We start from the raw sequence: 24,703 nt of genomic DNA, 5'->3' as shown, positions 1-24,703 counted from the left end.
TCTTTATCTTTCTGGCTTACTTCGCTCTGTATAATGGGCTCCAGTTTCATCTATCTCTTTAGAACTGATTCAAATGAATTCTTGTTAATGGCTGAGTAATATTCCATGGTGTATATGTACCACAGCTTCCTCATCCATTCATCTGCTGATGGGCATCTAGGTTGCTTCCATGTCCTGGCTATTATAAACAGTACTGCGATGAACATTGGGGTGCACATGTCTCTTTCAGATCTGGTTTCCTTGGTGTGTATGCCCAGAAGTGGGATTGCTGGGTCATATGGCAGTTCTATTTCCAGCTTTTTAAGAAATCTCCACACTGTTTTCCATAGTGGCTGTACTAATTTGCATTCCCACCAACAGTGTAAGAGGGTTCCCTTTTCTCCACACCCTCTCCAGCATTTATTGCTTGTAGACTTTTGGATAGCAGTCATCCTGACTGGCGTGTAATGGTACCTCATTGTGGTTTTGATTTGCATTTCTCTGATAATGAGTGATGTTGAGCATCTTTTCATGTGTTTTTGTGCCATCTGTATGTCTTCCTTGGAGAAATGTCTGTTGAGTTCTTTGGCCCATTTTTTGATTGGGTCATTTATTTTTCTGGAGTTGAGCTGGAGGAGTTGCTTGTATATTTTTGAGATTAATTCTTTGTCTGTTGCTTCGTTTGCTATTATTTTCTCCCAATCTGAGGGCTGTCTTTTCACCTTGCTTATAGTTTCCTTTGTTGTGCAAAAGCTACTAACTAACAATGAGAAAACAGAAAGAGAAATTAAGGAAACAATACCATTCACCATTGCAACAAAAAGAATAAAATACTTAGGAGTATATCTACCTAAAGAAACAAAAGACCTATACATAGAAAACTATAAAACACTGATGAAAGAAATCAAAGAGGACACAAACAGATGGAGAAATATACCATGTTCATGGATTGGAAGAATCAATATTGTCAAAATGGCTATACTACCCAAAGCAATCTATAGATTCAATGCAATCCCTATCAAACTACCAACAGTATTTTTCACAGAACTAGAACAAATAATTTCACAATTTGTATGGAAATACAAAAAACCTCGAATAGCCAAAGTAATCCTGAGAAAGAAGAATGCAACTGGAGGAATCAATCTGCCTGACTTCAGACTATACTACAAAGCCACAGTCATCAAGACAGTATGGTACTGGCACAAAGACAGAAATATAGATCAATGGAACAGAATAGAAAGCCCAGAGATAAATCCACGAACCTATGGTCACCTTATCTTCGACAAAGGAGGCAAGGATATACAATGGAAAAAAGACAACCTCTTTAACAAGTGGTGCTGGCAAGACTGGTCAACCACCTGTAAAAGAATGAAACTAGAACACTTTCTAACACCATACACAAAAATACACTCAAAATGGATTAAAGATCTAAATGTAAGACCAGAAACTATAAAACTCCTAGAGGAGAACATAGGCAAAACACTCTCCAACATAAATCACAGCAGGATCCTCTATGACCCACATCCCAGAATTTTAGAAATAAAAGCAAAAATAAACAAATGGGGCCTAATGAAACTTAAAAGCTCCTGCTGGAGTTTTATAGAATTTGGAGGGGAGGAGTTTGGAAAGGATGGGAGGGAGAAGAGATAAAGAAATAACCCCTCCGATAGAGAAGTGCATCAACAATGTTTTAAAGAAGAAGGCATGAGGAAGTAAGTGGGAATGAAACCAGTAACCATTGACAACAGATCCTTGCAGACAGCAGATCCTAAATAGGACTTTGGAGAGACCCTGTTAAGTACATTGAAATGAGTCTCAGTAAATGACTCACCAGTGGTCATGTATGGATGTGAGAGTTGGAGTATAAAGAAAGCTGAGTGCAGAAGAATTGATGCTTTTGAACTGTGGTGTTGGAGAAGACTCTTGAGAGTCCCTTGGACTGCAAGGAGAGCCAACCAGTCCATCCTAAAGGAAATCAGTCCTAGGTGTTCATTGGAAGGACTGATGTTGAAGCTGAAACTTCAGTACTTTGGCCACCTGAAGAGCTGACTCATTTAAAAAGACGCTGATGCTGGGAAAGATTGAGGACAGGAGGAGAAGGGGACGGCAGAGGCTGAGCTGGTTGGATGGCATCACCGACTCAATGGCCATGAGTTTGGGTAAACTCCGGAAGTTGGTGATGGACAGGGAGGCCTGGCATGCTGCAGTCCATGGGGTCCCAAAGAATCGGACATGACTGAGTGACTGAACTGAACTGAAATGACACACAGACACCCAACCCAGGCCAGTGAGACAGGGCGGTGTGACTCATGAGGCCCCAGCTCCTGGCTAGTTTCCCAGAGTCCTCTTCTCCTTGCACTTCCCTAAGCAGGTGCCAGGCAGCCCCTTCTTCCTCTCCAGGTCTCCCGAGGCTGCTCGTGTGCCCCGAATGCACCATCCCTGTCCTGCTGCTCCCCAGCCGCCATCACCCCACTGTGCACCCACCTAGGGAATCAGCAAATGGTTACTCGTGTTGTTTACACTTGCCTTCATAGGTTCAAATGGTCATTCACTCCTAAATATCATGATTTAAAATTTAACAACACACGATGAACTTTTATTAGGAAACACATAAGCCAAAGCTATGACTTATAGCAGCCATGTATGGATGTGGGAGCTGGACCATAAAGAAGGCTGAGTGCCAAATAATTGATGCTTTTGAATTGTGGTGCTGGAGGAGATCAAACCAGACTGCAGGGAGATCAAACCAGTCCATCCTAAAGGAAATCAACCCTGAACATTCATTGGAAGGACTGATGCTGAAGCTGAAGCTTTGGCCACATAATGCAAAGAGCCGACTCATGGGAAGAGACCCTGATGCTGGGAAAGATTGAAGACAAAAGAAGGGGATGACAGAGAATGAGACGGTTGGATGGCATCATTGACTCAATCAACATGAGTTTGAGCAAACTTCTGGAGAGAGTGAAGGACAAGGGAGTCTGGCATGCTACAGTCCATGGGGTGGCAAAGACTGGGACACAATTTCATGACTGAGCAACAGCAACAAGAAGCAAGGACCAGCTTACTGTATAGCACAGCAAACTATATTCAGAATCTTGTAATAACCTCTAATGGAAAAGAATCTGAATGAGAACATTATACACACACACACACACACACACACACACACATACATATATATAAAACTGAATCACTTTGCTGTACATCTGAAACTAACACGACATTGTAAATCAAATACACATCAATAAAAAATGTTTGATTTTAACTTCAAAGCATCAAATACAGACCCACAGAGATCAGCATGAGCAAGACGCACTGGCATAGGACCCACCTCTTGGGGACTGTTGGGTTTTTTCACTGTGCTTCCTGCCTCCTCCTTATGCCGAAACTTCTCTCTACCCCTTCACCCCCTTTTCCCTTCAGCCATCCGCTGATTCTTCTCCCATAGTTTGATCCTTCCACTCCTGAGTGCTGGCTCCTCCTTCATCCCTGGGGCAGCTGCATCCACAAATGTCCAAACCACAGTTTCCAGACAGCTTCGCTCCAACAGTATCTTTTTTAGGAAAGGACGCAGTTCAATCCGTGATGACAAGTCAGACGATGCATGTGGTATGGACCAGACTGGAAAGGTGTGAGAGGCATTCCCTGGCTAAACTGAATGATCTGTGGCACAGACTTGGCTCCAGTTGAGGGGCATCCCTGTTGAAACTGTAACAAATTATGTGATAATCAAAACAAGAATCAAGCACAAATTAGCGGCATGGAAGTTCTGACAAGAATATGGTAACTTGTTGGGTTATCCTACAACTGATAATAACTAAACAGGGACACTGATGAGAGTGCAAGGGGTCTGTTATTGATTATACCAGGACAAGAAGTGAAAAGGAGGACTGTCCCAGGCTGGGAAATAGGAGGACTACAGTGGTACCTCCAGCAAAAGGAAGGAGGAGGTTGACCAGAAAGCTGGAGGACAGGACCTCAGAAGTTCCATGTGTTGGTTATAGAGTACCAGCTATGTTTGGATGAAAAGAAATTTGGGGAAAATGCTTCATAACTCTAAGCTTAAAAAAAAAATAAATTGGGTAACTGAGTTGTTTTGTTGTTCAGTCTTGAAGTCGTGTCTGACTCTGTGACCCCCCGTGGACTGTAGCACACCAGGTTCCTCTGTCCTCCACTGTCTCCCTGAGTTTGCTCAGGTTCATGTCCGTTGAGTGGGTGATGCTGTCTGTCCATCTCATCCTCTGTCACCCCCTGCTCCTTTTGCCTTCAGTCTTTCCCAGCATCAGGGTCCTTTCCAGTGAGTTGGCTCTTCACATCAGGTGGCCAGAGTATGAGAGCTTCAGCTTCAGCATCAGTCCTTTCAGTGAATATTCGGAGTTGATTTCCTTTAGTATTGACTGGTTTGATCTCCTTGCTGTCCAAGGGCCTGTCAGGAGTCTTTTCCATCACCACAGGTTGAAAGCATCATTTTTTCCACGTTCAGCCTTCTTTATCCAGTCAATTGGGTTGATTCTGTTATAATTATTATAAAAAGAGACTTAGGAAAAAGATTCCCACTTTCTCTTCTGGGCTGTCCAGATGATCCTGGTCATAGTTTTCCCTCTGTATCTCACACAACTCTGGATTTCCACAGATTCAATTCAGGGGCTGCCTTTCTGTAGAATCGAGTCCCCCTCTCAGTGCCCTGCCCCCAGTTAATCCTGAATCACTCTTTTGGGTTGTTGTGTCTTTTATACACTAAGCTTTGTCATAACATCATTTAAGGAAAATAAGTTTTTTTTTTTTTCACTTGGAAAGCCACGGATCTAGGACAAGTCTCAGTATGACTCCACCAACCAGAAAGCAAGAGAGAGGTACCATCTCTCAGTGTAAGATGTTATGACTGTTCATCAGATCAGCACTACTGAATGACATCATTCACATGGTGTATGTGTATAGTCATTTGAGCCTTTTATTTCTTTTTAATCTAAGAGGAAAAAGATGTCCTTTTCTACTTTGTTCCAGAAATGCATTGGCTTGGATACTAATTGGCATCCTTATTCCCCTTTTGCAAAGTGCATAGTGTATACGCTACCTTCTCATGGGAAACAAATTCTCTGTTGGCGACACCATCTTCTTCTATGAAGAATATGCATTGAAAGTCTTTGGTGGGCTTCCCAGGTGGTGCTAGTGGTAAAGAATCTGCCTGCCAACACAGGAGACGTGAGAGACACAGGTTCGATCCCTGGGTCGGGAAATAGGGGGGCATGGCAACCCACTCCAGTGTTCTTGCCTGGAGAATCCCATGGACAGAGGAGCCTGGCAGGTTACCGGGCTATAGTCCATGGGATCACAAAGAGTCGGACACAACTGAAGTGACTTAGCATGCACGCAGGAAGAAGGTGGAGAAGGGGAGTTCTTTTCTTCTCAAGTCAGTGAGTGGAGGGAGGGCTTGCTTCTGTTTTCTTTCTCTCATTCTTTCAGTCAACACAAATCTTTTTCTGAACAGTCAGCTGCTTGTAGATGGGAACGCTTTCTGGCCTGGCTTGTGGGAAAAGTCCTGAAGGCCTTGTTTCTCAAGTGAAAGAATATAGATTTTTTTTTCCCTTTAGTGTCAGGAAACCACAGAAAAATTTTTCCCTTCCAGTTAAAAGTAACCTATTTTTCTTTTTCCTATTTTAAGAACATTTTCTTATCAGATGAACCATTTGTATTTGTTGCTGAAAAACAGAAAAAACAGACAGGCAAAAAGAATACAAGTGAAAATACTTATTGTTTTCTTAAGCTGGAAAAAACCCGCCACACTTAATAGCTCAGTGTAGGTCCTTTGAAACATTTTTCCTTTCTCTCTCCTCCCCCCTTCTTTTCCCCTTGTCTCCTATTTTCCCTCTCTTCATTCATATCTTTATTCAGATATTTTCATCAGTGGGATGCTATTTTTACATCAGTGGGATGCTATACATTGTGTTTTCTAGTCTCTTTTTAAAGCTGACTATATTATGGAAAGATTTTCATAGTCTCATCCTTTTTATCATAGGGTTTCATTGCACCAAAATTTAATTAACCCCTTGCTGATAAACCTCTAGGTTGTTTTTGGGGGGAGTGTTTGCAATTATAAAGAGTGCTTGTATTTATTTTATCTCTATGTGTTTTTATTTTACATATGATGTATGAAATACATAAACTATTTGCAAGTCATATATGTACATCAAAATACATATAAAAATGAAGTCACCATGTATTTGGAGGGTGTGTCCTGCTAGGGGTGCTTGATCACAAACATTTGGTGGGCTGAGAAATGGCACCCCACTCCAGTGCTCTTGCCTGGAAAATCCCATGGACGGAGGAGCCTCGTGGGCTGCAGTCCATGGGGTCGCATAGAGTTGGACACGACTGAGCGACTTCACTTCATTTTAGCCGAAACAACAGATGATGCTGGACTGAATTAGGACAATAAGTACAGCAGGCGCAGCCTGCAGGGTGGTTACAAATACAGCTCATGTGTTAGAGTAGATAGTGAGTCTCCTCTGGCTGGTGACAGAGAGGGAAGAATGAATATAATCCCCATGCTTTTGTCTTAGTTGACCATTTGGAACATTTCTTCACTTACTGATGTAACTAATACTAACTAATAATATCACCCTAAAATAGTATGGTATGTGCTGTTCTAAGAGCTAGGTCTACCACCCTCTGTATTCCTGTTGAGAAATAATGAACAAGAGGCTAAGGTCCCAGGGTATATCCCAGTTGGGAGGGATTCAGATAGCTGTCATGTCAACAAGTAGTGAAGATCCACGGAGATGTTGCTAAATTCTATGAAGAAAATGCGTCAGAAAAGTAAGATTGAGAATGATATGAGAAATGATTTTTCTAAAGAAAGAAAAAGAAGAGAAGAAATAGGAAAGGATATGGGAGAGCTGGTTGCTGAGAGACGGTGGGTCCTCTCTGGACTCGTTTCGGAGATGTTTGTGGGAATTCCAGGTATTAAAAGATATACAGAGGCATATTAAGCATTTTAAGAGTTTATTTGAACAAAAAAAATGGTTTGAACCTGGCAGCGCCAGACCAGAAGTGGTTAGGATGCTCCATTGGCAGGAACTGGGGATAAATGAGTCTTTTATAGAGAAGACACAGAAGCAGAGAGAGGAAATCATCTGATTGGCTGTAGCCTAAATGGTTGCTGACAAAGGTCTCTCTAGTCAAAGCCATGATTTTTCCAGTGGTCATGTATGGATGTGAGAGTTGGACTATAAAGAAAGCTGAGCACCGAAGAATTGATGCTTTTGAACTGCAGTGTTGGAGAAGACTCTTGAGAGTCCCTTGGACTGCAAGGAGATCCAACCAGTCCATCCTAAAGGAGATCAGTCCTGAATATTCATTGGAAGGACTGATGCTGAAGCTGAAGCTCCAATACTTTGGCCACCTTGGTGTGAAGAATTGACTCACTGGAAAAGACCCTGATGCTGGGAAAGAGGCAGGAGGAGAAGGGGACAGCAGAGGATGAGATGGTTGGATTATGGCATAACTGACTCGATGGACATCAGTTTGAGCAAGCTTCAGGAGTTGGTTGGGGATGGACAGAGAAGCCTGGTGTACTGCAATCCATGGAGTCACAAAGAGTTGGACATGACTGAGCGACTGAACTGAACTAAGTGGTTGCCCTTATTTGGGAAATCCCAGTTGGATGTATGTGATTGGCTGTTCTTATGTTTCTTAACCTTGCAGCATTTGTAGGCTCAGGTTATGATTATATTATGTAGGCTTCTAAGGCATTAGAACCACCTGGATCTGATGGTATCCCTGTTTAATTAATTTAACACAGGTTCAGATGTCTAGTAGGCAGTTATGTGTGGGTACATTTCTAGCAACTGTCAGTAGGGAATATCAGCTGATATGTAACATTTGCCAGTTTCCATACCATAGCTAATGCAAGCTACCTCCTTCACAGTGCTGAATGTGGGGTGGTAAGAAATGGTAAAGAGTTTTCATGAGCAGGTTAGAGGCAGCTTTGGTGGACCACAAGCTAGGGGGTGACAGGACTCAAAGCTTCTTCAGCTTGTGATAGGGTTACATCCCGATAAACTCATTCTAAGTTGAAAATGTAAGTCAAAAGTGCAATAATACACCTACCTTACTGAACATCTCAGTTTAGCTGAGCCAGTCTTGAATGTGCACAGAACATGTCCATGATTCTACAACTGGGCAACATCATCTAAAAAATAAAAGTAAAACAAAAGTCTCTCAGTCATGTCCAACTCTTTGCAACCCCATGGACCATAGCCTGCCAGGCCTCTCTGTCCCTGGAATTCTCCAGACAAGAATACTGGAGTGGGTTGCCATGTCCTCCTCCAGGGGGTCTTCCCAACTCAGGAATTGAACCTGGGTATCCTGCATTGCAGGCAGATTCTTTACCATCTAAGCCGCCTGGGAAGCCCAACGTCATCTAACACAAAGCCTATTTTATAATAAAGTGTTGACTGTCTCATGTAATGTATTGTCCCAGGTGGCACTAGTGGTAAAGAACCCGCCTACCATTGCAGGAGACAGAAGAGACACAGGTTCAATCGCTGGATCAGGAAGATCCCCTGGAGGAGGGCATGGCAACCCACTCCAGTATTCTTGCCTAGAGAATCCCATGGACAGAGGAACCTGGCAGGCTACAGTCCATGGGGTTGCAAAGAGCGGGACACGACTAAAGCAACTTAGCACATCTCATGTAATGTATTGGACACTGTGCTGAAAGTGAAAAGCAGAATGGTTGTCTGGATACAGAGTGGTGGTGAGTGTGTCAGTTACTGACCTTCGTGATCACTGGGCTGATCAGGAGCCCAGGCTCACTGCCACTGTCCAGCATCACAAGAGAGTGTTGTACCACATCTTGCTGGCCCAGGAAAAAATCAAAATTCAAAATTCCAAGTGCAGTTTCTATGCATGTGTATCACTTTCACACCATTGTCATGTTGAAAAATTAAAAGCTGGGGACCGCCTGTATAGGTTTGAAATTTGGGAGAGTGTGTGACTAGGAATATAGATTTGGATGTAGAGGTGAGAGTTAAAATTCTGGAATGGAAAGATTTCCTAGAAATCTTTTCATGTGTGGCATGAAAAGGAAGGTGGCCCATGTTAGAATGCCAGGCCTGTGTTCTCAAAAGAGTGGTTCTTCCACCAGTGGCATCTTGAAAGCAAATTCACGGCCCCACCCCCAGAAGGAGAAGGGGAAGGTGACTGAGGGTGGGACTGTACGCCTGTGTTCTTTCAGGTTTGGGAAGCCTGGCCCTAGAGATCAACAGCACTCAGGAATCAGTTAGGCACTTCCCTGGTGGTCCAGTGGTTAAGACTTGTCCTTCCAATGTAGAGGATGCCAGTTCGATCCTTGATCAGGGAGCTAAGAGGCTACGTGCCTCAGGGCCCAAAAAACCAAAACAGAAAACATAAACCATATTGTATGTAACAAATCCAATACTGACTTTAAAAATGGTCCACATCAAAAAAAAAAAATCTTAAAGGTCAGTTGGAAGAAGGAAACCTAGAGACCAAGAAGGAACATTGGGAGAAGTAAAGCTGAGCTCAGAAAGTGGTCTTGGAGCCCAGGATGGAGAGAATGTTCAAGATCAAGGGAAGTGGGCAGCTGTCCGGTGCCTGGCAGTCAGGGCACAGTAGGTGGACAGTAAGCCTCAGCTGCCTTTGAAGACACTGTGTTATCCACAGTGGAGTCAGCAAGTAGGCTGTATTTGGTGAGGAATGAGTTGACCCCCAGACCCTTGGTTAGGACCTTGGGCTTTAAAGGGCAGAAGACAGAGATGTGAGACTATAAGGAGATGTGTGGTAAGCAGTGAGGTTTCTCGAAAAGGTCTGTGTATGTTTGTGGGCCAAGGAGAAAGTACACTTGGGAAGGGTCAGTAAGTGGCAGGAGCTGGCGATACAAACCAGAGAAGAGAGGAGGGGAGGGAATCAAGAACTCGGGATACAGCCTGCCCTGAGAGAAGCTACTTACGGGCTCCTGTCTCCAGAGGTGGAAGGAAAGCAAGGATGGGAGAGGGTTTTAGGCGGAGAAAAGCAGAGGCCAAGATACAAAAGGAAAAAATGCTCAATGGACTCTTTTCAGTGTTGTCCTATTAATTGCCTTTTGTAACTGGCACCTCTCTCCCTTCTGATTAAAAGTGATTCTGGAAATGTTTTTGAAACAAGTGGTGGGTTTGTGTTAGCCAGTCAGCTCTCAAAGGAACTTATGTTTTATGTGTTGTTTAGGCCAGTTTTGGCAGAAAAGTAGAGAATTAAAGCTCTGGAGCTCTACAGGTCAGTGGAAACAGAATGCAAGCTACATATACAGCTGTGTATTTCTAGCAGCCATGGGGTTCCCTGCTGGGTCAGATGGTAAAGAATTTCCCTGGAAACCTGGATTTGACCCCTGGGTCAGGAAGATACCCTGGGGGAGGGCATGGCAACCCACTCCAGTGTTCTTGCCTGGAGAAATCCATGGACAGAGGAGCCTGGTGGGCTACAGTCCATGGGGGTGCAAGAGTTGGACATGACTTAGCGACTAAACCACCCCCAATACCTAGCCAAATCCCTCCTGTCTCACCACCCACCAGGTAATATCTGATCACCTGGCCAGTCTTCAGCAAGAATTTTGTTAGTTCAGTTCAGCAAAGAGGCAACCCACTCCTCTTAGTAATTTTCTCTCTGCCAATGACAAGCACCGCCTCCCACCACCACCACCACCGCCGTTCCTAGCTGTTCATGCTAATTTTGCCCAGTAACTTGGAGAGAGAGGTTCCCTCCTCTCGTCTCTGAAAGTTCCAGAGTCTCAGTCCACACCACTGTAGGAGAGATGGGGAAAGCAAAACTCTTAGACCAGTGATTGTGTGGAGAGAAAAAGTGCATTAAGAAAAGTAGACAGGGACATCCCTGGTGGTCCAGTGATTAAGAATCTGCCTTGTAATGCAGGGGACGCCCATTTGACCCCTGGTCAGGGAACTAAGATCTGACGTGCCGCAGAGCAGCTGAGGCCAAGTGCAGAAGCTAGAGAAGCCCATACACCACAACGGGGACACGGTGCAGCTGAAACTTTAAAAAAGTTTTTTAAAAAGTTTTTTTAAAAAAGAAAAGTGGACATTTAGCTTTGAAATGGCATTTATTTTCTTAGGCCATAATACTGTGTGATTAAACAGCAAGAGAAAATGGAAATGTTCACTTAAAATATACTACTAAAATTAAACACATACGAATTTTGAAAGAGTATGGGTATAAGAGAACTTGAACTGTACACGTGTCTGGCCATCTGGGTGCCCTTTTGCCAGAATGAGAGGCTTTGCCATCTGTTCAGCCGGAGGAATGAGAAGAGCTCTCAGGACTGGAGGCTGTTGCTGGCTCTGACCCCAGCAGCTCACCTCACTGCTGAGTCCTAGTTCCAGCGTCTGAAAGTCTTGGATGGCTTTCGTGGCCCTTTGGGGTCTTTCCCACGTCTGTATTCTGTGAGTCCTTAAATTTGGGTGCCCAGTAGATTTTGCATCATTAATGACTAGGGGACCCTGGGCATCCTAATCCCCTGCAGGACCGCAGGTGTCTTTGGGGTGAGGAAGCCGTGCCGTGTGTCCTGCACCCTGGAGTTTGTTATCTGCGCCATCACTTTCTCCCTCCTCGGCCTTGTGAATTTCAGAAATGGACACAAATATGCCAAAAGGGGAGTTTACAGTTGGAGCAAGAAATTTAAAAAATGCACGAAGGAGTGCTTAAAGGAAGTATTGTTAAAGGAAATTAAAGAGATATTTTATGGTAGTGATGGTGATTCACCTCTCATACCGATGAGTTAATTGTCCTTTAAAACTGAGAGACTGGTGTCAAGGATCTTAGTGGTCAGTTCTGTAATCCACAGCTGAGTTCAGCCACAGCTGTACGTAGATACTCAAGAAATAGTAAAAGAAGAGCTTATAAGAATAAAGAAAGAGGTAAAAATTAACAAGATAGACTTGTTAGAACTGAGAATTAGAACATAGAATTAGCATTGTGGTTGATCAAGGGAAATAGTCACATGGATAATATTCTCATGAACTTTTCACTTCATTAGACCTGGAATTTTCTAACACAGCACATTGCTCCAATCCCGGGAGACTTGGGCATACCCTGATCTTCAGAATTCTGCTTATAACTGTTTTCTTCCAAGCTCAACAGTATTTGAGTTATGTATTTGAGTTACTGCAGCAATTTACTTTTAGACTTTGAAGTCTAAAACTCTAGGTCTTGTGTGGAATACTAAAGGACTGTCTTGATTGCAACATGCATGTGTCCCAAAATAGCTAACACTCCTCAAAGAAAGTAGATAATATTTGTTTCAACTCTTCATTTTTTTTAGTACTCTAGAAATCACTTCAGAGACTTGTGAATGTTAAGTGTACATTGAATATAGAGATATTGCTGGGATTAGCTATGACTAATCCTGTGACCATGGAACACATATTTTAAAAAGTGTACCATTTTATATATACACAATGGAATATTACTCAGCTGTTAAAAATAAACACATTTGAATCCATTCTAATGGGGTGGATGAAACTGGAGCCTATTATACAGAGTGAAGTAAGTCAGAAAAACACCAATACAGTGTATTAATGCATATATATGGAATTTAGAAAGGTTCTAACGATGACCCTATACACGAGACAGCAAAAGAGACACAGATGTAAAGAACAGACTTTTGGACTCTGTGGGAGAAGGTGAGGGTGGGATGATTTGAGAGAACAGCATTGAAACATGTATATTACCTTATGTGAAACAGATGGCCAGTCCAAGTTCGATGCATGAAACAGGGCTCTCAAAGCCAGTGCACTGGGCCAACCCAGAGGGATGGGATGGGGAGGGAGGCGCGAGAGGGGTTTGGGGTGGGGGACACATGTACACTCGTGGCTGATTCGTGTCGATGTATGGCATAAAACCATCACAATATTGTGGGATAATTAGCCTTCAATTACAATAAATAAATTAATTAAAAATAATAGGTAAGTAATAAAAAGTGTGCTGTTTTGTTTCTTTTATTTTTTTTTAATTTTTTTCTCCTTTAGTGGTTTTTGTCATACGTTGACATGAATTTTTATTGGAATATAGTTGGTTTACAATGTTAGTTTCAGGTGTGTAGCAAGGTGAATCAGTTATACATATATCCACTCTTTTTTAGAGTCTTTTTCCTGTATAGGTCATTACAGATTATTGAGTTGAGTTCCCTGTGCTGTACTGTGGGTTTTATTAGTTATCTATTTTACATATAGTAGTGTGTATATGGGGCTTCCCAGGTGGCGCTCGTGGTAAAGAACCTGCCTGCCAATACAGAAGACCTGAGAGACGTGGGTTTGATCCCTGGGTCAGGAAGATCCCCTGGAGGAGGGCACGACAATCAACTTCAGTGTTCTTGCCTGGAGAATCCCATGGACAGAGGAGCCTGGCAGGCTACAGTCTGTAGCCTCACAGAGTCGGACACGACTGAAGTGACTTGGCACGCACGCGCGCACGCGCGCAGTGTGTATATATCAGTCCTGTTCTCCCCAGTTTATCCCTTCCCCCTTCCCCTTTGGTGACTATGGTTTGTTTTCTCCACCCATGACTATTTCTGTTTTGTGAATAAGTTCATTTGTGCAGTTTTTTTAGATTTCATATATAAGTGATATCATATGATACTTGTCTTTCTCTGACGTATTTCACTCACTATGACAATCTTTAGGTCCATCCATCTTGCTGCAGATGGCATTATTTCATTATTTTGTATGGCTGAGTAATACTCCATTGTATATATGTACCACATCTTCTTTATTCATGCATCTGTAGATGAGATTTAGGTCTTGTCATAAATGTGGCTATTTACCTGGCTATTGTAAATAGTACTGCAGTGAACATTGGGGTACATTCATCTAAGGAAAATATATTGTTTCTTAATAATTAGGTCTTACTTATGGCCTTTTTTGCCAACCAGGAAAAGAAATGATTTCAAGTTTCTGTGCAAAGCTTTCAGGTTACATTTCTAAAGGGATCTCAATAATATTTTGCCCAGTTCTTCTGAAAGCAGGACGAATTAATTTTTGTCCTGCTCTTAAAAGTTGTAGCAAATGAGGGTACCTGGTGATTGATGACCTATGTGTGATAATGGGGCTTCCCAGGTGGCGCTGGTGGTAAAGAACCCACCTGCCAATGCAGGAGATGTAAGAGACATGGGTTCCTTCCCTGGATCAGGAAGATCCCCTGGAGGAAGGTATAGCAACCCACTTCAGTATTCTTGCCTGGAGAATCCCATGGACAGAGGAGTCTGGCTGGCTACAGTCCATGAGGTAGGTCATGAAGAGTCAGACACAACTGAAACGACTTTGCATGCACACATGCATATGGTGAGGGGCTAAGCTATCAAAACATCTCAGGCCAACAGCTCAGCCATGTTCCAGTGTCAGACTGCTCCCCGATGACAGCGGGAGGTCCCTCAGAAGAAACCCTGTTGCCCAAAGAAACTCACAGACTCATGTTTGTTTGTGTGCTTACTTCTGAGTTGAGAAATCTAGATGACCCAAAGGAAGACTTTCTTGCAAAACAGTATTGCTCCAAACACAACTGTTTATCAGTGTCTCCCCCTCACCCTGCCACCCTCCCCGACCCTTTGTGTGTGTGTGTGTGGGTGGGTGAGAAGTGATCTTTTTGCTGAGTGGCTAAGTGTTTCCAGAACAAACAAGCCTCTCGGCTCTTGCAGTCCTGCCCATCTGCTCTCCGCCCTCCAGCCCCTCCTGTGAGTTGGAGATCTGATAGCCCAGGCTGAAGTTTGAAGCTCCCCGTGGCCACGCAGCCCTTTGTGGGTGCCTTGTCAATGCCAGGAAAAAAAAGCAGGAAAGAGAAAGGGTAGGCTGGCTTCGGTGAAGTCATCCCAGTAAAGGTTAATAGCTGGGCGGTGACACCTCCTCACAGGACTGGGGCGAAAATGCTGGGCAGCCAGGCAGCGCTTTGCTCGCAGCTGCCTGTCACGGTCCTAGGAGTAAGAGGTGACCTGTTTATATTTAGAAGGGGCCAGTCCTAATAACCCGGCTCCCAGCTTCATTCAAGGCAGGCCGGCGCTTCGGAAGTTTGTAAACACCTACTTTCTGAGTAAGGGAGGAGTACTTTTTTCCAAAAAGCAAAGAACTTCACTACTGGATTTTTTTTCCCCTCCTGATAATCATTATCAGTGCAGGGAAGAAACTGCTGCACCACAGAAAGGCTGCAGCTTTCTCCACTCTGGTATTATTTTTAAAGGGCAGAAATGCCTGAAGGCGAAGACTTTGGACCAGGCAAAAGGTAATTATGAGCTGTATTTTCTTTTTCCTCGAGTCTATTTCCTTTGCCGTTATCTTTTTTTTTTTTTAATATTGTGACTAATTTTAAAAGTAGTTGAAATTAAAATTTAAAAGGAGTGCAAACCCTTTAATTCCAAGAAAGGGAATTTTCTTTAGCACAAAGAGAGAGACCTAAAATTAACAGAACATACCCTTAGAAACATATGCCAATAAGCACTTTTCTTGAATGAGGAAGGGACAGCCTGGAATGATGAAAAAGTGCTTTGTCCTACACCCCGTAAAGTCTACTTGGGGTTTTTCGATGTTTCATTTTTAACTTTAGGTGGTAGTTGTTAGAAATCTAAGCTAGTGAACATTTTGCAAAAATGCTTGCACTTTAAAGACTTGTTGAACATTTCTCAAAGTTAACTGTTAGACAAACATACCCATTTGATATTAAACACTTTTCTTTTTAACTGCAGTTCTGAAAATGAAAATATGATCATTGGGGCCCCCATATGCAGTATATTAGCCAAATGTTTTATTAATACCTGGCTCTAAGAAGGGGTATAGAGATGGGAAAGGAAGCAGGCAGTTATTCCTATTAATATGAACATAACTTGTGTCCATACTGGAAGTTTCCATTTCTAGCCCCACTGCAGTGTTAACAAAATCTGTATGAAATGGTGTCATTGGAATTCTGATTCGGGTCATTGAAATTCATATATGAAAAAGTAGAAAGAAACTTGGTTTGAAAAAGGACAAGAGGTTATTGCCAATTGTCAAAGAAAGTGGAAATCAGTAAATCTTTAGGAATAGGAATAGCATGATTTTTTTTTGTCATTGTATGAGCATCCCTTTTCAGCCATAGTTGTATGATTGTGTGTGTTTGTGTGTGTATGTGTGGCCTATAATACAGCTGTAATCATTTCCTTAAAAGCTACTTTTGTCTTTAGTTTTCTAGTTTTCATTTTCTTCCAGATTCCTTCCCAGTCCCTAAGAGGGGACATTAAGTTTACATTTAATTGCATATTAAAAGAACTTTCTATATAAAATGAGACACAAGTCAAGTGCTTGAAGATGACAGTCATACACGTGCCTAGATTTAGGACACAGACTAATTGATTAAATAGTTGAGAAAACATTTTCAGAGACTTTAAATGTCAGTTTTGGTCTGAGATGATGGGTGATCTACCAGGATTATATGTGTCCTGCCTTATGACATTTTAATATTTCTAAAAGCAGGACTTTCCCTTTTTCACTTTACATCATGGCCTTCCTAGCGACTCTGCATAAATTTTTGCATAGAACAGGCATTTTAAACAGATATTTATGAATGGAATGTATTTATACACCATTTGAACACTTGCAATAGGTATCTAGGGGGCCTGATCATTTCAGAGACTGAAGGGAGAGGCTTGGCAGAAATGTAATAAAGATTGCCTTAATGAAATGTAACTTTCCCACAATTCAATTAAATCATAATTAATTGTGGCTAGTTATAAATATTTTGAATTAGCAGTTTATGATGTAAACTCAACAAACAAGTTTTTTTCTAAGAATGTTTTACTGGTTACAGGATAAACAGGCAAGAAGGAGAACCCTGTATATACAGTATATGTGTATCTATTAATAATAATTATCACCAAAGACCAATAACTTGTGGAACGTGGAAAACACCCTCGCACTGCTCTGAAGTCATGTACCCCCGCCTCTCCTTGTTTATTCTGCTGACATATTCTCAGCAGTTGGTGCTTTCTATAGAATATACTTTGCTTTGCCTCATACGGTTTGTTTCTGCCGTATCTGTGCAAGAGAGTTAGAAAGGGCACCCCAGAGAGAGGGGATGTCTAGAGCCAGGCAAGAAGTAAAATATTACACGAGAGGGAATTTTACTCTTGCTAAATTTGAGATGGAATGCCGTTGGACATGCCCTTTGGTGCCACTCTTAGAAGAGAAATAACTTGTAAGTCTTGAATCTGCTGACAAAGTGTGTTGTTGGAGCTTGTTTGTGGCAGGTTCTGGGTGAGTCCCACATTTAGGGCTCCTTCATGTTTAGTCCCATTTGGAATTTGCTGAAGCGAATGGCTCTGTAGCTGGCAGTGAGCTACCCCTGAATTCCATCAGTGGAAAGCAAGTGAGGGGAGGCTTCTTGAGGGTATCCAGATGCACTCTTAGGGTGTTGCATGGGCTGACTGCTGTGTGGCTGTGGTCCAGTGGGCCCGACATGCCGTCGAACGTCCACCAGTGGATTTCATGTGAACACAGCCACCTGGGGGCTGGGGAGGCCGGGGAGAGACCCTCCTCCTGGCCGTTTATCTCACTGCGTCGCCAGTCATAAGCCCTCTCGGTAAGAATCTCCAAAGACTCCACGCCAGTTTCAAGGTCAGGAGATGAGGGGAGAGGGTGTGAGAGAAGGCCGTTCTGATGCTGGGTGGGGAAGGCAGAAAGCCAGGCGCCAGTGCCAAAGGAGAAGGAAGTGAGAGCCATGGGCGGGGAGGCACTCCGGATCAAGAAACACCAGGAGAGTCCTCCTTGAGCCGGGGGCTGGGCTCTGCGTGGCCCCTTACCCCGCCTCTCACCTCATTTGGGGCCCCATCTTGGAGGTAGCAGGAGGGTCCTGGGGTGTCTTCAGTAGCCCATTGAGGTGGGGAGGTGGGTGCGTGTGGACAGGAGAACCGGTTTTCTGTTTTTCTGTTCCAACTGCCTCGAAGGGGGTGGACCCCAGGCCTCCCGGACTGAGCTCTGAGTGTGTTTTATCACAGAAGCCTTTCCACACGCGATCCTTCTGTCCACACGTCCCCTGGTTCACTCGGGGTGTGTTTAATCAAGCTGCATCTAAGCTGGTGGCCCTGCCGGGTGTGATGGTTTGAGGCTCTGCTTTCATGGAGCACACAGTCTGAATGGGAGTGATTGACTTCACAAGTTAAAAAAATCAGTAAAGAATACTTCTGATAATAAGGGTTAAAAAATATAAGAATGGTACTGTGGGGGATGACCTGGTGGGCGTGTGGGGTGAGAGAGTCTTTAAGCAGGCCTGTCTGAGGAAGTGCCCTTGGAGCTGAGATATGAAGGGGTGGTCACGTGGGGGTGTGAGGTCCCCAGGAAGGAGACCCAGCTCGGGTCAAGATCCTGAGTGTCTGTGTGTTTAAGTCGCTAAGTCATGGTCAACTCTTTGCAGCCCCATGGACTGCAGCTGGCCAGGCTCCTCTGTCCCTGGGATTTCCCAGGCAAGAAAACTGGAGTGGGTTGCCGTTTCCTCCTCCAGAGGGTCTTCCTGACTCAGGGATTGAACCTGCCCTCATCTCCTGCATTGGCAGGTGAATTCTTTACCACTGAGCCGCCTGGGAAGCCTGACACCCGTTAGAAGCAGATGGACAGGAAAAGACAGCAGTGATTAGGAGAGAGGGTTGGCCAAGTCCACAGCACCTCCTGGGCCTCAGCAGAGCCTTGGATGGCCCCCAAGGGCATGAGAAGGTAGGGAAGGGTCTGAGGCAAGGGGCTGGGGGGCCTCCTAAATACTCGAGAGATGTCATGAGGTGATGCATGCTTTCATGAATTGATCTCAGGACCTTAACGTGGTTTCTAATTTCTCATAGAAATATGGATTCTGAAGGTAAAAATGCTCATTTTAAGAACATATCTGAGTTTATAAGTTGGAATGAGAAAAGCCTCACAAAGAACTCTGACCAGTACCGCCAGCCCACACACACAGCTCAAGCTTTGTGTTGAAATGGGTTCCCTGAGCAAGTATATTTCAGCGTTCGCAAGTCTGCCCAAGTCCTCCTTCTGCCTGCCATTTGGTTTTGAAATAGGCACAGAGGAAGTTAAAAGATAAAGGTCACATAGCCATTAAGTGAAGGAGTTGCTATTTGAAGGCAGGCCGCTGCCTCCTGAGTCTGTGCAGTCAGACACATGTATAGTTAGTTATATGGTGGTGAGCCACAGCATGGGCTGGATGCTTAGAAAGGCCAATGTGGTCAGCACACTGGGAGAAAGGAGAAGGGTGGCTGGAGGTGGGAGGGGGCGGTATATAGGATCCCCTCATTGGTCCTTGTAGTCACTGGCATGTTGGTAAATGTTCAACAACTGGCTCTCTGTTCTTTAGCATTTGTTGATTTAGCATTTGTGATGTAAATACAACCACTGTGGTCAATTTCAAACCACCTGCATGTGGTCAGTGAGAGTGGGGTTCAAAAGAGATTGGAAAAACTGGTTCTTGCAAACCTGCAAGGGTCAGCCGCAACGTACAAGTGGTGCAAGTGAAGTGAGTGAGTTGCTCAGTCGTTTCCCACTCCTTGTGACCCCATGGACTACACAGTTCATGGAGTTTTCCAGGCCAGAATACTGGAGTGGGTAACCATTCCCTTTTCCAGGGGATTTTCCCAACCCAGGAATGGAACCGGGGTCTCCCGCATTGCAGGCGGATTCTTTACCAGCTAAGCCAATGGGGAAGCCCAAGAATACTGGAGTGGGTAGCCTATCCCTTCTCCAGGGGATTTTCCCAACCCAGGAATGGAACCGGGGTCTCCTGCATTGCAGGCGGATTCTTTACTAATTGAGCTATGAGGGAAGCCCGAGTCAGCCTTCTCTAGTAGTCAGTGGTGCAAGAGTCAGCCTTTAATTCTATTAATAACTGCTCCATCTTCCTTTATATATCCTCAAGGCATACTAGACATCCAGGAAAGCTTTGTCAAAGGAATGAATGGTTTATTTTTCTTCCACCCTTTGATGCAGTTGTGGAAAATATCTCTCAGGCATAGTCAATGTTTACCATTTTCGAAATCCTGCTTTGACCCAGCTGGGCTAATATTTGAAATTGATTAAGAGCTTGGAGAACAATGTGATATGTCCTTGTTGCAAGACAGTGTGTTTAGTGGGAGATACCTTAAATCACCAGTTAATAAACTGTTAACTTCCCAAACCCTCGCGGCTCCCCAGTACGCTTCTGATAGTCAAGCCCTGTTAGAACTCATTTCTGTTTTATCAACACAGGGTAACTCATTCTCTGCAGTCCTTAAAATGTGACAAGGTGGCTTTGGTTTCCACTGCCAGGGGAGGGCTGCAGTTGTCGTGTGGCGGGCCGCCGAGAGGTCTGTCCCAGGCTGCCGAGAGAAGCTGTCCCCGACAGAAGGGCCGTCCCCTCGTCCAGGCCACCCTTACTCCCAGCTTTTTGTCTCTTCGTGGGCAAATCTGATTCCCATGGAAGGCATGGGAGGGCACAGGCTCACCTGGGGAGCAAAACTCACACACGAGGTTTTCCCACTGAAGATGTTATGACTGTTCATTTAGAAAAGACCCGTCATAATCTTACTACCCTAAAAAAAAAGAATTGTTATATTCTGTCTTTTCTAGTACTTCCTTGGACAAATTTTCTTGGCAAAGTTACAATCATTACATATTTTACACACAGTTTTGTATGTTGCTTCTTCCTCTGCTAAGCATTTCTCAATGGCATTAAAGATTTGGGGAACATTTTTTAATGCCTCAAAATACTTTTGCCTTTGAATTTCTCCCATTTATTAGTAGTACTCTGTTATTCAAGATTATTTTGTCATATATAAATGGGAGTGAGGTATACCACTTTAATTTTTCTCCTTAGGGGAATGATTAGATCCAAGGGTAAGAGGTCTGAGTTGCCAATTTCCTAAGGCCTGGTTCCAGAAACTCTCCAAATATCATTCCCACCATGTCCTGATGGTCAAGCAGTCAATCCCAGTTTGAAGGGAGGGGACATGAACCCCATTTTTCCTTGGGAAGAATGTCAGTGAATTTGGGGGCTTTATTTTAAAACTTGTAGACAGGGGAAACTTGTTTACTCACTATTGATTTTTGTAAAATGTTATCAGTTGTCATTTGAAAGGATATCGAGGGTAAAAATTACAGTCTGGCTCCCTCTTCAGCTTTAAAAAAAAATTGCAGGCTAGTGACATTCCTAAGAGAAGAATGCTCCAATGGTCTGGTCTCTTGGTGACTTTTTTATATAGAATAACTTCTTAGTTTGTTGACGCTCACATTTTTACACATAAACACTTAACTATTTTAACTCTTCTGTAGAGTGCAGACATGGTCTGTGCAGTGATGCAAAGCTGTTTCCAGTTCTGGCTGCAGATCCCATTGGCTGCTTCACCAATAACTAGCTGAGTGGCATCTTTGAATTTCATTTTGTTATCAATAAAATGGGGATAGTAATACTTCCTTTGTAAGTTTGTCTTATAGATGAAATATGGTAATCCACATTAAATATTTAGCTTTATAAGTGGCTCATCGTAAGCCCTCAAGAAATAATGATAATAATACTTGCATAGGTTATATACTTCCTTAGGCAATATAGAATAGGTCACTTTTGAGTGAAAACACCTCAACCATGTGTGGTTTCATCCTTGTGAATATTCTGATTGCTGGTCATGATCCATGTAGAGGGTGTTCAATGTGTGTGATCCATCCACCCTAGATGGTGGACTCAACCTTGGGCGTGTACAGAGTTGGCCCATTTCTGTTTGGTTTGGTCCAGATGGTCGATTTGCATAGGGCCACAACGGGGTATGTGTTCAGTTCACATTGTTTTGATTCTTCCTGGGATCGATGTAACCCAGGTGAGGAAGTGTGTCATGCCAGTGACCTGTGTTGAGTCAGAGGACTTACTCTTTCTTGGGGGAACAAGGACGTCTGCCCAGTGCATCCAGTGGAGAGCCGAGTGCCCACGGGAGGGAGTTCAGTGCACGTGTTGTCTGTCCCTTGTCTAAGTGTGTGTGTGAGTCCCTCAGTTGTGTCTGACTCTTTGCTATCCTGGACGCCAGCTCACCAGATTCCTCTGTTCATGGGATTCTCCAGACAAGAATCCTAGAGTGGGTTGCCATGCCCTCCTCCAGGTTATCTTCCTGACCCGGGGATTGAACCCAGGCCTCCTGCGCTGCAGGCAGATTCTTTACTGTCTGAGCCGTCAGACAAGCCCACTTGTCTAAGTGGTTTGCTTTAATCTTATGGGCACCGTGATTCTTCCAAACGATCGTATTTCCATCTCTGATTTAGCCATTTGGGGGTAAATCACAGCTCACTTCTAGATGGTATGTGGGACCCTCCAGATGTACTTCTGTATGCTCTTCTCCCTCTGGGCTTTTCTATTTCCTCTTCCATTGGGCGTTTTAATCTTGTTCCTTTGTAGGCCCACAGGCCCCATGGCTGCAGGGGCTGTGTTCAAGGCACCCAGCTGAGAGAATCCCCCAGTGGTGGGGGGGCACTGACGTCCATCCTGGGCTCCACCCCCAAGCCCTGTGCCCTGGAGTGATGCTTCATCTCCTGGAAAAAGGTGCACCGTTTTGTACAAATACAGCCTGTGGACTAACAGGCTCTGCTCCCTGAGCTGTTTATTTATCCCTCATTCGCTGTGTTCTTTTATAAGCGACCTCAAATCCTTCTGGACCAGAGTAAGATAAAGTAATTACCAAGGGAACAGCCTCTGCCATACACGAAGGTGCTGTGAAGGGTTGAGGGCAGGCGGAAAAGGGGACGACAGAGGACGAGATGGTTGGATGGCATCACCGACTCAGTGGACATGAGTTTGAACAAACTCCGGGAGATAAGTGAAAGACAGGGAAGCCTGGCATGGTGCAGTTCATGGAGTCACAAAGAGTCGGACACAACTTAGCGACAGAACAACAACAGCAACATGTATAAAGATACAGAAAAGGAAATGTGCCTCTCACCTAGTTTTAAACTTTAGACAAGGGGACACAAAGGATTCAGTACTGGAGAAGGTCAGTTTTAGGTTGAAGTTAAGGGGAAAGAAATTCAATGCCTCAATTTTGTGTTTGAGAAAATAGGGCATCCACTTGCAGTCTTTTAAAGGAAGGTTGCTTTGAAAATCAGAAGTTTTCTTCAGCAATCACATTGCTCTTTCAAATAAAATCAAGGAGTTTCAGTTGGTTTCTGGGGCCGGTTGGCCACATCACAGCCTAGTAAAAGTGTATAATAAGAGCCAGCCCAAAGTCAGAGGAAAGACCTTCAGGCAGAAGTGAGTTAAAACTCTGTTGATGTTTCTCCAGCTGTTCTTGTGAAACCACCAGTGAACTCTGAATAGGAAAATAAAAGCGACCTCCTGGGGGAGTCCTGGCTTCCGGTTCTTCAGCCAGAGTGACCTCATCTCATCCCATGTTTAGTGAGTGAGGTGACCAGTTAGGACGATTCTACCTGAGCTCTTCCTCCCTGTGTTTTTTTCTGATTTCTCTCTCATCCTCTCCTGCATTCATTCTGTCTCTAATCTCTTTTCCCCCGGTGTCTTCAACCCAGGAACTACCTTCTCACTCGTGGTACTCACCACCTCTTCATCTCAAACTGCCAGAAGCCTGGATGTAGCAACGCATGGCAGTACATCTAGATCACACACTGTCCGTTGCAGACGTTGGGAAACAGTGGGGTAGAGAGTGTCCTGGCTGTTCCCGGAAGGCACACAGACGCTCAGTGCTCATGGGGACACACGTGGGACCCGTAGAAGGAGGCTTCCATGAATCTTCCGGGCAGGACACGCTCCCCCACTCCGACCCCCCACACCACAGCCTCCTTTCTGCAGGGTCGCCCTGCCTTGGGCGTGACTGTCACCTGCTGGCACAGCGCCATGGAGGGCTATTAAAGATGCTGCTCTCTGGATTCAGCAGCATCTGGAGAGGGGTCACCAGACCGCATGGCCTTCCTTGGAAGAGGAGATGCAGGACGAGGTGAAGGAGGGGCTGAGGCCCCCACCTGCCTGCTCTTCTCAATAACTCTGATTTATGACAGGTTGCTGTGTTTCCAGGGTGGAGACTGGCTCCCCAGATCTGGGAAGACACCCACTTGTGGTGGTGCATCAGAGGCGTCAGCTCGTAATTACCAGCGAGATGCAGCCTCTTTGCTCGCTGTAAACTCAACGAGCAGCCATGCACCAGTGTTATCCCGTGACTCAGGAAGGAACATCTCCTGGTCGGTGTTTTAGTTGAACTCTAAGCAAGTGTTTTATTTTTTAAAAGAAAACAAGCCCATCTGTCAGGAGAGCGTTTTCACATTATGCTTGTAGAAATCATGCCTATAGACTCTGTCTTCAGAGAAGAGGTTGTGATTGTTGTTAGTCACTCAGTCGTATCCAGCCCTTTGTGATCCCATGGACTGTAACCTGCCAGGCTCCTCGGTCCATGGGATTTCCCAGGCAAGAATACTGGAGTGGGTTACTATTTCCTTCTCCTGGGGATCTTCCCGACCCAGGTATCGAACCCGTGTTTCCAGCATTGGCAGGCAGATTCTTTACCGCCAAGCCACCAGGGAAGCCCAGAAAACATGAGGGGATTACAGATGTGTTTCTATATTTGGGGGAATTATTAGCATCTACTACTGGGAGTATTCTATGCAGGACTCATTAATGATGTGGCATGAACACATCATTGTCGTTGGTCATTCAGTTGCGTCCGACTCTTTGCAACCTCTTTAACTATAAACCT

At 44.3% G+C, this 24,703-nt stretch overlaps 1 protein-coding gene across 2 annotated transcripts in view; it reads left to right on the top strand.

Moving 5' to 3' along the window:
- Nucleotides 1-24,703, top strand: part of RETREG1 (reticulophagy regulator 1) — a 158,178-nt gene that overhangs the window by 94,741 nt on the left and 38,734 nt on the right. The window contains exon 1 of one of the 2 annotated variants that reach the window (XM_070476507.1): nucleotides 14,755-15,258. The exons of the other annotated variant lie outside the window; for it this stretch is intronic. Within the exon in view, the coding sequence (XP_070332608.1) occupies nucleotides 15,224-15,258 (35 nt within the window). The 5' untranslated portion in view covers nucleotides 14,755-15,223. Of the gene's footprint in view, nucleotides 1-14,754; nucleotides 15,259-24,703 lie in introns of those variants that run through there. 2 annotated transcript variants of the gene reach the window in all.

Source organism: Odocoileus virginianus, chromosome 14, assembly GCF_023699985.2.
Source record: "Odocoileus virginianus isolate 20LAN1187 ecotype Illinois chromosome 14, Ovbor_1.2, whole genome shotgun sequence".
NCBI classification, from domain to species: Eukaryota; Metazoa; Chordata; class Mammalia; order Artiodactyla; family Cervidae; genus Odocoileus; species Odocoileus virginianus.
The sequence above is the reverse complement of the archived record's forward strand: the minus strand, read 5'-3'. Positions and strand labels throughout refer to the sequence as shown.